At 39.2% G+C, this 13,063-nt stretch overlaps 1 protein-coding gene across 2 annotated transcripts in view; it reads right to left on the bottom strand.

Annotated features, from left to right (window-relative positions):
- The window catches only part of LOC109989710 (adhesion G-protein coupled receptor D2), an 83,591-nt gene that overhangs the window by 9,460 nt on the left and 61,068 nt on the right, over positions 1 to 13,063 (bottom strand). For both annotated transcript variants that reach the window (XM_020641569.3, XM_029278827.2), the window contains one exon: positions 8,525 to 8,607. In XM_020641569.3, coding sequence (XP_020497225.2) covers positions 8,525 to 8,607 — 83 coding nt within the window. The remainder of the gene's footprint in view (positions 1 to 8,524; positions 8,608 to 13,063) is intronic.

Genomic DNA, 13,063 nt, shown 5'->3' with positions numbered 1-13,063 from the left:
GATGATTCAAATAAGTTGGCTGTGGTTCTTACTCATGGGAAAATAAGTGGCTGAGGAAGCTATTTCTCACTACAGCGTTCGCGACTAAAACAATAAATGGATTATCTTTCATCTCAGGTTTAGTTGCAGCTAAGTCAGCCTTTGAGACTGCATTTGAGACTAACAAGCCTCAGAATAATAAAACTAAAAACACTGAAATACTCTGTACACTGTTTATGATTGAGACAAAGAGCCTTTCAGTATTTTCTTAAATAGTTTAAACATTTCCCTTCATAAAAAAGCTTACTTACTTGAACATATAAACCTTGATGATTTATCCATCATTATGTATATTTTGTTTTTGTCAATGGGGTAGAAAAGAAAATGCTCATCTGAAAATATTAATCTTTGTAAAGATTTGCCTTTAATTAAAATTAAATGAATGTTGATTTTTTTTTTAAATATTAAAATCCTCTCGTCCTTTTTGCACTACACAGGGGAGATGCGTTGTTAAAAAAAGTAACTAAGTAACTTTTACTTAAAGTACATTTTATCAAAGAAACAGTACTTTTACTTGAGTAGACTATAAAATATTATCTTTGTGATTGTCTTGAGTGATTTCAAAAAGTCAGTATAATAAATTAAAAGGGTAGGAAGAGGCATTTGGTTCAAAGTGATACCACTGGGGTCTAGAGCATCACCAGGGCTGGGGAAGGATAGCTGTGGATGAGGTAGCGGCCACTACCCCCCTCTATTGACCTGAATTCAGACATAAACAGGAAATAGTCCTTAGGAAGGAAGTCATATTTTTTTACAGCTGTGCCCTGGACGAAGACAGCACTGAAGCTGTGGTTGCATTTCAATGTATGTTTGACATTTACTCAAGATATCTTATGTATTCTGTGAGCATTCAGTATCACACACAACCTGAAATATGACAATCCATGTGGAGTGAGGCCTGTGTTTGTGATTCAATGAGAACTCTGGTCATTGTCTTTTCCTGTCAACAATAAAAAAGGCCTTTTCCTGCACCAGCCACAGATAAACCTTTTTGTCTCTTTGTTTGTGTTCTTGGATGCAGATCAAAGCAGCAGGTCCTGACTCAAGCTTGTGATCTGTCAGGGGGCAGGGATTTATACGGCACTTGCATCCTACGGTACTCATCACATCTGCAAGTCACTGCAATAAATCAGATTGTGGAGCTGCACAACATTACTTATAAACCCCTTTGGTACTAGGTAACAGATTCCAGCTTTAAGGCAATAATAATTTTGTATTGTTAAAAGGTAAAGAAGAGTAACTTTAAATGGGGTCTCAAGCCTTTCTCTCAATTATTGATGTGTAATTAACTTAACGGTGCAATATCTAAGAGACAAACCCATAGGAACCAGAGCACTTTTTGCTCACGCAGATGAAAAGACTTGATCAATTTCTTTTCCTGCCGAAAGGGAGGTTGAACTGGGTGGAGAGCTGGAGGCTGAGGATTGTGGGGGAAGCAGCCCAGAGCCCTACAGGAAGTGATTTAATGTCCAAAAAGACAAGCGCTTGTTTTTGCTCTGTCTCTTTCCTGTTGTGTTCTGATAGGGACTTCCTTTCCCCAGTGGGGATGGATACTGGTGTCATTCGTCCATCCATCCATCTCAGCAAACCCCCACCCACAGCTGACGGAAATAGCATTCTGCTGCCATGCAAAGAACTTATCGAACTCTGTGGACATCAGCACATGTGTATAACGAGTGTTTCTGGGCCTGTGAATGTACCTATAGGTATTTATCTTACACTCTCATTTGAATTCAACAGTTCAAAGGTTACAGTTTAAGACAGTTATAATGACATCATTCAATAGTGAGTCGGTAAAAGGCCACCAGGAAGGAGACATACCATTCATGTTAGTGGCTGTTTGTGTTCACTGGCATTAATGTGTGAGTGTCTAAGCAATGACCTATGTATCCACTATGGGCTTGTGAGGCAGAGGGTTCAACCTCAGCCATGGTAACACCGGGATGATCTCTTCCTGTCTGCCTCAGTATCTCTGGGACCAACTCCCTTCGTTTCCGCTAAATCACACGAGCATACAGGCAAACACACACACACACACACACACACAGGTTTGTGTTGCCATATGTATCATATCTTCAAGATTTTCTCTCTGTCACACCCATAGACTGTCACACCCCATAACAAAACTTGTATTGAACCGTATGACCACTTTTGTTTAACCTCTTTTTTGTTATCCTAGGGATTAGATTAAATAATAACATCAACGTCCCTGACAAAATCAACAAACATTCAAAGATTTGCAAAGCAGCATTTGCTGATGGGACCAGGGAGTTGTTTTCTGGTATTATTGTTATTTTTCTGTTTCCTTCATATTTTCAGTTTAAGAGCCTTTTAAAGGATGCTATGTCTCTATTTTACTCACCAGTGGGGCCAGGAAACATTGCACCCAAAATTAAAATGTGTATTCCTTAGAAGTTTCCACATCAGGATGAAGCTGAACCCATTCATTCATTTTTCATTACATTTCTTTAACAGCTGATCAGCTAGGTTTTCAATGTGCTGAGTCCTCGGGACCCACAGGTGAAGAGTCGAGCGAGTCCCTTAGTAATCAAACGGGTCCCCAATATAAATCTTGTTCCATGAGAGCACAGCTTAAAGTAAAGTGTTGTTCAAATTAAAATAGGTCTGGGGGTCCTGCCAAGGAAACTTTGAGTGTTGAACACTTTATTTCCTGCATTCTGGTGTATTATTTTTTAACACAAATTGATCATAAAATTGTCTCTATTTTTGTCAAGGGAAACTTATTGTATTAAATAATGAATATCTGCCACCCCCTGCATGAATGTCGAGTTTCACATTCTAGCAGATTAAAAGTTTCATCATTCCCATGGTGGTTACAATGATAATAAAATTATGAATTATCCAGATTGGACAGTTGAGGGCATTTACTTATGTATTCATCGCAGTTGGAAATGTTTTAATAACCTATAAACATGACTTTTTGGTCAAGAAACTTCAATATATAATAATAAACTGCATACAATACAGTCACAGTCTTTCATTGGTTAATTTTCAGATAGTGAAACCCAATGTGTGGATGTGTCAATGTTTCCAATTCTCTGCAATGTTGAGGGATTTACCTGACTCTCTGACTCTCTGACTCTCTCTCTCTCTCTCTCTCTCTCTCTCTCTCTCATGATCCACCCTCTTACCTCCTCTCTTACTCATTCATCCCATCTACAAACACACGTGTACAGCGTTAGTGTCTCTCACTCATACTTAAAGGCATATTTGTGCTCACATTCACCTACAGATGGAGGAAATCAGCTCAGAGCTGCCTGTGTCTGCGGAGGATGTGAGTGCAGTGATGGCACATTAACGATGGGACCCATGACAGCAGTACGCATCGGCTCACTGAGCAAAACATGCAGCCAGTATTTAATTCAATGAGGATTGTTTAAGTCAAACAATGGCTTTTGGCTCCTCTGAGGCAGAGGAAAGGGTGAGAAAGGTGAGTTTGTCAGTGTTGGCTGGCCAGTTGTTTTTGTATTTTAAGATACAGATAATCCCAGAGGGTTTGATAGGGTCGTGGATCAGAAATATCACTGTGATGCAGCAACGTCCGCTGTTGTTCAGGTAGGAGAATAAATAGCTGACAATGAATGTGATAAAAACAACTGACATGCTCATTAAGGTACCATGAGGACTTTTGGAGGAAATACATCTATAAAGTAGTTTATTTCAGGACATTGGTTTTCCAGCATTCTTATTTAGAAAATGCTTTAACAAGGACTCAACATTATAACTGGCCTGCAGACCTAGAAACACGCGATCAAAATACTCTGGGTTCAGCTGATTTGGACGTTCCTCTGGCAAGCTCGGCCCTGTTAAAATGCTGCATTAAAAATAAAAAACAGTAACACATTTTACCTTGTTTTCCTGTGATACTGGTATTTTGTCATCTTGTTAATTAGGGCCTACTGCTACAGCATCAACATTTCATAAGTGCAGTGCGCGTGAGTCATAGCTGAAGGCAGCCACCACCACCAGCTTCACTGCTGTCACTCCTGTGAGCGCACTCATTACACTCAGACACTGATTGTAGAGGGGTTTTCTCTCATGAACTAGTAAGGTAAACAGTTTTTTAGACCATTGCACGGTCAGACGTAGGCCAATTCCGTTTATGCAAAAGACACACTGCACCATGTTTAGTGATCCCACACTTTGGACGTTTTCTGTCGTGTCCTGTTTTATTTATTTTTTTAGACCGTGCCTTGCATCTACGTTACAACGACAGCTAGTGCATTGTGCCACAGTAAATAACCATCCGTGCGAAACACAGTGCACTGTTTTGTTGTCCAGATTTAAATGAACCTTCAAGGCAAATTAGACCTTTTAGTAATCGACTTCCTTTAGTTACTTGCGGAATGGCTTTAGACCTAATCAGCAAAACAAAATAGTGAATCTATTTATTTTGCAACATGAAGCAGGTGAGGAAAAAACCTATATAAACAGATAAAAAATAGAAAAAGAAACAATATATAATATGTTGGAGAGTTGTTAACACTGTGGGGTGACTTTGCTAAATGAGATTTTTGACTACTTTGCAAGTTATACCCAGTTCTTTCTACAAATGAAATAGATATATTAGATTTGTTAGGACCCTAAATGAATGAAGCTTGGAAGGCAAAACTAATGTGTGTGCTCTCAAACACTTTGAAAATGATACAAACGATGAACACTAGTCAGAGGGCAAATGTACGTTCTAATGAGTGTTTTTTTCATTCAAGCATTTGCAATCCTCACAGCTCATTTGGTCTATGCTAATGGAGTCTACTCATGCAGAGCAGCAGATCTTAATGAAAAAACATTGGCTGGTGATCAGTGCTATTGATCAGTGTGAGCCCCAGCTTTAAGCAGGGCTAATTGATCAATCACCACTGGTTGCTTTGGATTAATGGAGCATGACTGGTGCTTCCCCCAAGACATACCCACTTCTCATGAAGAGGTGAAAGTGAATGTATTTTGTGTGTATGTGTGGTTAAAATACTGTATCTATTATGTGCAAATGTTAATGCACATGTTCTAGTATAGTATAAAGTAATTTCAATCTATAGTCTGAAAAAATAGAGAATAGTAGTTGTTTTCTTTTTTCTTCTTTAAATAAATACAGAGCTCCTTTCTTATCCAGAATAACCTTCAGAAATCTTGATTCCTAAGGATAACTTGTAGGTCCCTGATCTAGCCTTAGCTGTTAAAATATTCCCAAACTGGACGAAATACAATAAGAAAAAATGTTTTTGAAAATGATTAGAGGGTTTCAAATAGCAGCTGCAAAATCCTATAAGTTTAGTATATGTTTAATTTGTCTGTCTAGTCCCATAGCTGACAGAAATGACACAGGCTGCCCCCCTTCCAGGAAGGACTGAAGCACACAGCCAAAACAGGAAGCCCCAACAACACACATGCAGGGAAACACACACACACACACACACACACATTCATAACCCTCCTATTGTATGATTGGCAGGCTGGCTGGCCAGTAGGGTCTCCACGGAGGATTTGAGTGTATGGGGTGGACTGAAGGTTCCAGCTGGCCTGTCATGAGGCTCCCAATCGCGTGTGAAAGGTACACAGAGGGAGCTATGGCTAACTGATCCAACACTGAAACACTCAACAGACTGGGAGGGTCAACTGGGGTGAGTTGAGAAGGGCAAAACCAGGAATAGTGTTCTGTGCTACAGGCAAAAATAGCATGTAGATTTGGAGAAAAAGAAGAAGAAGAAGAAAAAAGGTTCAACTAAAAAAATGTTACTAATTTTGATTGGAAAAAAGAAAGAAGCTAAAATAAATATTAGTATTTAAAAAAATGATTTCAGTTCCAAATCAGATTAGATTGGACAAATTATTCATGGATATCTTTATAACTTTACCTGCATCCACATATGTTTTTTACCCCAAAATGTCTGCATTAAGATGTCCACAAACTTTCTCTCAAAGTATCTGGGGTCTGTATGAGCCGACTTAATGTTGTTGTTTTTTTTTTGCTGCATTACTTTTACTTGGCCAACTCAGAAAGTGTTCTTCTTGTAGTTTGATATGATTTTTTTTAAAAAGGTTCTTAACTGTATACCACATTGCAGCAAGTGAAAAGCAAAACGACATCAATGTTGCATTGAGCACAAAATGCCTGACACCATATCTCACACAAAAGAATCCCATCACTTCCAGGAGAAAAACATTCATTTTAAACTTCTGTTTGATTGTTATTGGACTACATAACCTGTCACAACAAAATCTCAAATGTTACAGCAAACCAGCACAGAGTCCCGAGTCTCTTAGTGCCGATACACACACACACCATCTCACCCTCACATCATTTAGTTAACCTTGACCAACTAACCAGCCCCACATAAACACTCACACCCTTTTATCCTTTGATTGACTCACACATTTTTTTGGAAGGGGACCACACTTCCACCCAATAACCTCTGGTGTGAACTTAATTGTGTATACTTTGGTATTGAATTTCGGACCGTGCCTGGGTCCCATAGCCCTCAAAGAGAAACAGACGCTGTGAACTTCACAATGACTGAGAGAGATAGAGAGAAAGAGAGAGAGAGAGAGGGAGCGAGAGACACGGACCACCCAACGGCTGCGAAGAAAAACAAAGCTGGGTGGAGAGTAATGTCAGCTTCGATCACATCGAGGTAGGACAGTTGGACGTGTTGTATGGTAGCAGTTCAGAAAGGGTGAAAGCAACAGAGATAAAATGACGGTGGAACGCTGAGACGGTTACTTGATCAACATCTTTGTCCGAAAGCAATAATTCTAAAAATGCTAATTTGTTTCATAATTCCTTGAGTTCTTTATTCTTGGGTCTAATTTTCTTCATGGGGTTATAAAATATCACTTTTATAATTTCCTGTGTTATCAATAAAGTGGAGGAATACATGAGCAGTGGTTTTAATCTTGGGTTCTGAAAATTACATTTTTTTTTTATTGTAAATATATTACCTCATTTTCAGTCATGATATTAAGCTCGGCCTATTTTAGAAGTTAAAAAATGAATTTAAAGCAGTCATTTAAATTTGGGATTGTGGTTTATTCATTATAAAATCCCATTTTGATCAGGCTAAAAAAAACACACATCATGATTAATCATATGTTTAACTTCTTCATAAGGCATTAAAAATATCCCCACTCAATTGAAAAAAAAACCTGACTTTAAAACCAATGGTATGGACATTTGAAAACAGCTACTATAAAATTAAAAAAATAACCCCACCATGTTCCCTTAATGAAGGTACTTGACCTGTTGCGTGAAACTGAGCCACAACAGCAGGGACATACCACAACAGGTTAAGACACTATCTGTAAACAATATATTGTCAAAGCAAGTATAAGCCATATATAGTTCTTTACCTATGTTTTACAGTTAGTGCAGCAAAGAGACTTATTATTTATGTTTATTGACTTTAACAAGATATTTGAATTTAACTTTTAGGGATACAATACTTGAAACTTTGCTTAGAATGAAGTAAACTGTAAATCTGTGGAAGTGGTGGTGTGTGATATTGTTCTACTGCTGGCCACCAGGGGGATATGGATAGGAAGAGAGTCTATTCAGATTTGTAGGCTTCTGTTTATTCCAGGAGCGAGGCAGTCAGTGAAGCATTGGTGAGCTTGTGTGTGTGCGCGTGTGTGTGTGTGTGTGAGAGAGAGAGAGAGAGAAAGGGACTTCTGCTGAGCCCTGGAAGGTGTTTATACTTTTAGTAAAACATAATTTTGGGTAACATTTGTGATTTGCAAAAAAGTAAAAAAAATAAAAAAAAATAACAAAACTGGAGCAAAGGTAGACCAGTTCTAACATACAAAATACTTGTTGATGATAGTTTCTTATTAGTTTTATATTTATATCTAGTATATGGTACAATTTAAAACACAATTTTAAACAAACTAATTAAGTGTTTCTATATTTTCATTAACATTAAACATTAAAATGAGAGTGTCTGAATACGACTACAAATAAATATTTGAGTTTGATGGCCTGTTGTATGGAATATAAATCACAGATCAATTTGTATCAGGAAATGTAGGAAGGGGGGAAAGAGTAAAGGTGTATATATGCACTCTCAGCTTTTCTTTATGAATAACTTAATATTTGAATTTGATCAATAACTATTGGATAATAATTTTAGTTGTATTATAATAATGGCTCATTTATTTATTTATGGTACTTAGTTAAAAGTGGAGAATTTGTATCTGTTTTAATATCAGGGGTGTAAAATGAATATATTACATTTTATTAAAATTCACACAGCCAACCTGCCTGCTGCTGTTGAGTGTGTTAACCAAACACAGTAGCCGCTCAGCCCCTTACTTCAGTCTGTTTTTGTTCTCAGGTCGAAGATCAAATGCCGCTCTTGACCCCCTGAACTGACCTGTTACCCAATGCTCGAAGTCTGAATGCAGTGACTGATTCACCCTGCTGTGTGTGTGTGTGTGTGTGTGTGTGTGTGTGTGTGTGTGAGTAGCCAGTTACCTTATTATGCAGATGAGCGCCCTCAGATGTCTGGCTCAGGGGATTTTCTGGTCCCTCCGGAGCAGAAGGCATGGACAGCTGACCTGAAGACAGACACATACACAGACATGCACACAGTTACATCTGCTAATAGTGTTCAGCTTCACTTTAAAGCAACTGAATACACACATGCACACACACAAGAACATGTGCTAAGAGTCATCCAGTGAGTAGATGTATCTGAAAGTCATGTTGCAATGAATAATCACATATAAATAACTATTAGCAGAATAATTAGCATCAGTGCTTAGTGTTCAAAGTTCACAAGAAAATACAACATATTATAAAGATCCTCAAAAGAGATATTACCCTAAAATACCCGAATACAATATGATTAATAACAATAATAAAAATAATACATTGTAATGTTTTAAGCTAGTTTTGGAAATTCAACTTCTGTTCTCATACTCTTTTCCCTGGGTAAGTGACACATCACTGGAGCTTTCAAAAAACAGATTTTCTTTTCAGACTACTCAGTATCCACACAGGGGCAAGTGATTCAAAATGACAGAGCAACCTTTTTAAAATACCAACAAAACCATGGGTATTTCAGGGTCCATGTGAACAGTTAGTTAAATAGAACAAAAAAGATTCAAGGACTTCTCCCCTCCACATGACCTGTGAGATTCACTGATCTGATCCAAGTAAAGGTGGAAACAAGGAAGTGTTTAAAAAGGAGGGCCAAAAGATGGAGGATTATAAATGGGAGCCAATTAGAGCAGAAAACAAAGGAGGCATGTCAAGCATACCTAATGATACCATATTCATCAACTTCTGACACTCATTTTACCTTTTAGGCACTTTGCTGATGCCCTCATCTGGATTGTCTGTGCAGGTACTGTGAGGGTTGCTCAAGGACACTTTAAAAAAGATGAGTTACAGCAGAGTTACTGCTTGGATTCAATTGAAGAGTATTTGTAATCACATTGGTAAATGCTAAATTGACTTGAGCTTGTACAGGGCTTTTCCAGTCTTCTGACTACTCAAAGCACTTTTACACCACAGGTCACCCCCACCCATTCACACACTGATGGCAGAGGTTGCTATGTAAAGTGACCATCAGGAGTAACTAATCCCATTCATATTTACACTTTGCAGACGAAGCAGCAGGAGAAATGTGCGGTTAAGTGTCTTCCCCAGGATCATCAAACAAGTGGCAGCAGGAGTTGGGGATCGAACCCCTGACCTTCCAGTTGAGAGACGACCGCCTTTACCAATTGAGCCTCAGCCGCCCCAATGGTACCTTGCAATCACTTAATCAATGAAAAAAATATCTGAAGAACTGCATTTCCAATGTCTTATACTTCTGCTATACTGACATATTTTTTTATACTTTCAGAACAGATCTCAAACATTGTCTGCAAATAGAGAATAGCAACTTCTGTGTGTGACAACAAACTGGGGAAAATGGCCCTTTAAACAATACTACCACTGAAAGTTCCACTTTTTAAAGATAAAAACAGTCATTGCTTTAAACTGATTTTATTTAGACCTGACTCTGACAATGGACAACTCCCTAAAATAACACACAAAAAAACCCCTTAGAAATCATCTTGTAAGTTTTAAACCCTCAGTCCTTCAATCATTTCAATGACTAGTTGGGCTTGTTTTGTGCTACAGATCTTCTCAAGTCTGGGGTGCAGCTGACTTCAATTCTTAGTTCAATTTTCAAAGTCCCGCTCTGATCTGTATTGTGAGTTGATTGAGGCAACTTTAGAAACACAGGTAGGATGTGGCTCTTTTTATTACCCATCATTTCACAGGTGTAGCCGGGGGCACGATATGGCTCGTCAAATCTTCTTTTCTTTTGTTTTAGTAGTTGTGACATTTGGTGTTGAATCCTTATTAGCCCTGTGTTTACCTGGAAGTCCTTTTTATTAAGCCTTGCCCCCCTTCACAACTTCAAGTAGGGAATCGTGGACTAGAACAACAACACCTACATAGATGGATTAATGATTCAGAGTTCATACTTAATTTGGTCCTTTTTATACAGGCCATAGTGAGAAAAATTTGGTCTTTACATTATTCATGTCCCCAGGAGTTCAACAATCTGTATGTTAAACCTGAAAAGTTACACATACAGATATATGGACACAATCTCAGCATGTATATCATAGTCATGAACCTATCCGCCCCATCTGTCTGTCTACCTGCCTGTCTCTCTCCTCTCACTCACAGCCTGTCATGTCTGCTCTCCAGCAGGCCTCCAGTGTCTGGATTAATCTCCCTGGTTGACTGCTGATCTGAAGGTGGGTCGGCCACCATCCACCAAAACTAATTTCACTGTGTCACTGCATGACACCCCCGCCCACCATTCCCACTGACACTCAAACATGCACACACATTGCAAAATATCTTCATCTGTCTCTGTCTCATCTACATGGGTGAGGGCAGGAGGGCGGGTGACTAGTCCGAAGGAGAAAGGTCAGTACATTGAAGGAGTTCATCATTCTGAGGTGTCAGATACGCTCTTTAGGAAAGCAGATGATAGGATCACTGGGGGAGCAAGGGGGGGGGGGGGGGGGGGGGGGGGGCTGTTTTATATTTGTCTGGTTATTGGTCATCAGCCAAAAGTTCGTCACGGCCTACAGGGTTGGCTGGCATCTACACTGCCCAAATCAATCATTGCACTGTTTGTATTTCACCATCATGTGTTGTCTTTGATTGTATCTTAATTATGAGACAACTACAAACGCATTCACACACATCTTATTAAAGCATTTGTTGGCTAAATATACACACCAACGTGTTTAATGTAACACCAGAAGCTTTTAGGCAAACACACATATACACACATTCAGTCATTCTGAAATGATCACACAATGCATCCACTACACTTGCTGCCGTCTGGCATGTGCTAAACAGCTTTTAATAGCATCAAACCCACTGCAGTTTGTTTGGGACCATCTGTCCAGTCTATTGTGTTTCTCTGTTGTGGCTCTTTGGAAGCACTTCGGGTGACAGCTGATGTATGGGGTCTTACAAAGTCCCCAGCCAGGCCGTCAAGATTTTGCCACACTGTTTTATCCCTGTCTGCTACCTTTTCCCTTTTCTTTTCTTTAGTTAATTTTTTTTAAAGGTGGTGTGCAAGTGGTGCCTTTACAGTATAGAAGGAGCAGGGCAGGGGGAAAGGAACTGTTTTGTATCGCAGAATGGACAAGCTGAGAATTAGTGTCAAAAAAGTTCTTCTCAACTTTGTATTTTGTGGCTATGCTAGATATGTTTTGTTGTGTGTCTGTGTGTGTAGAGGGGCGGTTACAGATGTAAAGGGGTGTGGGGTGAAGCTGGGTTCAGGAAGTTTTCACTCCTTTCTTACCAGGGTGCCCCTGGCCTCTCCAGCTTCCAGTCAAAGGCTGAAAGAAGCCAGATACAGGCAGGATAATCACCACCTAATATGAGGCTATATTGAAAGCAGGCGGGTACTCATACACTACAAGCATGAAAGACGTGTGCGCACACACACACACACACACACACACACACACACACACACACACACACACACACACACACACACACACACACACACACACACACACACACACACACACACACACACACACACACACACACACACACACACACACACACACACACACACGAGTTGTTTAAACATGTATGCACACACATAGTAAGGGCAGATGTAATTATGGTGCACAGTGACACACATCAGAAAGAAGCGTATCACTCACAATCTGCACGTGTACAAAACAAACACACCTGCATGAGACACACACATTTAATTACACACAAAAACCACACCAGATCCAGACATTTTTCCTTATTCTGATTTCAGTCCTCCACCACCATCCTAGAAAAATGTTAGCACATGGTAAAAGATATCAATAATTTTAGGACATATCAATTTTCAATTTGGAAAGACAGATAGGGATCCGTTATGGTTTTATGCTGGAGGGTTTAGTGTGGCACCATAAAAATAGATGAGACGAAGCAAAGAAAAATAAGTTCTACCCAAAGTTCGACAAAAATACTTTTTGAAGGGACATACAGTGTGTACTTTTATATTTAACAGCTGTATTGTGCAATTGGTATTGAAACCAGAGTACTTGTTTTGGGGGGGGGATAAGACATTCTGTAGAAGCCTAAAGAGAATGTCAGCAGTGCTGAAATACAAAACAAATCAGCAGAAGTAATCTCCTCACAACTATTCTCACATTTTATCAGAAAAAAATGACTCAACATGAGATAGTGTTAGTGGTAATGGTGAAACAGATCACAGCTGATCTGTGATCCGTCTGCCGTGTAGTATTTAAGTAAATATTAGACTGTGCAGAGGCAACCAATTTGACTGTAATGTTAACGTATCCATATTCTTTATACAGCATAATGAAAGTGAAGCACTTTTTGCTGCCCTCTGATGGTTAGCTTTATTTAACTGCACTTTTCTTGGATTCGTTTACTCCATTTTTGTCACTGTCTCATCTCTCTGGTCCAATTCTGTCCTCGGTATAATCTTTTTGTCCTGTGTTCATCTGGACT

This window comes from Labrus bergylta, chromosome 6, assembly GCF_963930695.1.
Source record: "Labrus bergylta chromosome 6, fLabBer1.1, whole genome shotgun sequence".
Classification (NCBI taxonomy): Eukaryota; Metazoa; Chordata; class Actinopteri; order Labriformes; family Labridae; genus Labrus; species Labrus bergylta.
This window is presented reverse-complemented; position numbering and strand designations above follow the sequence as displayed.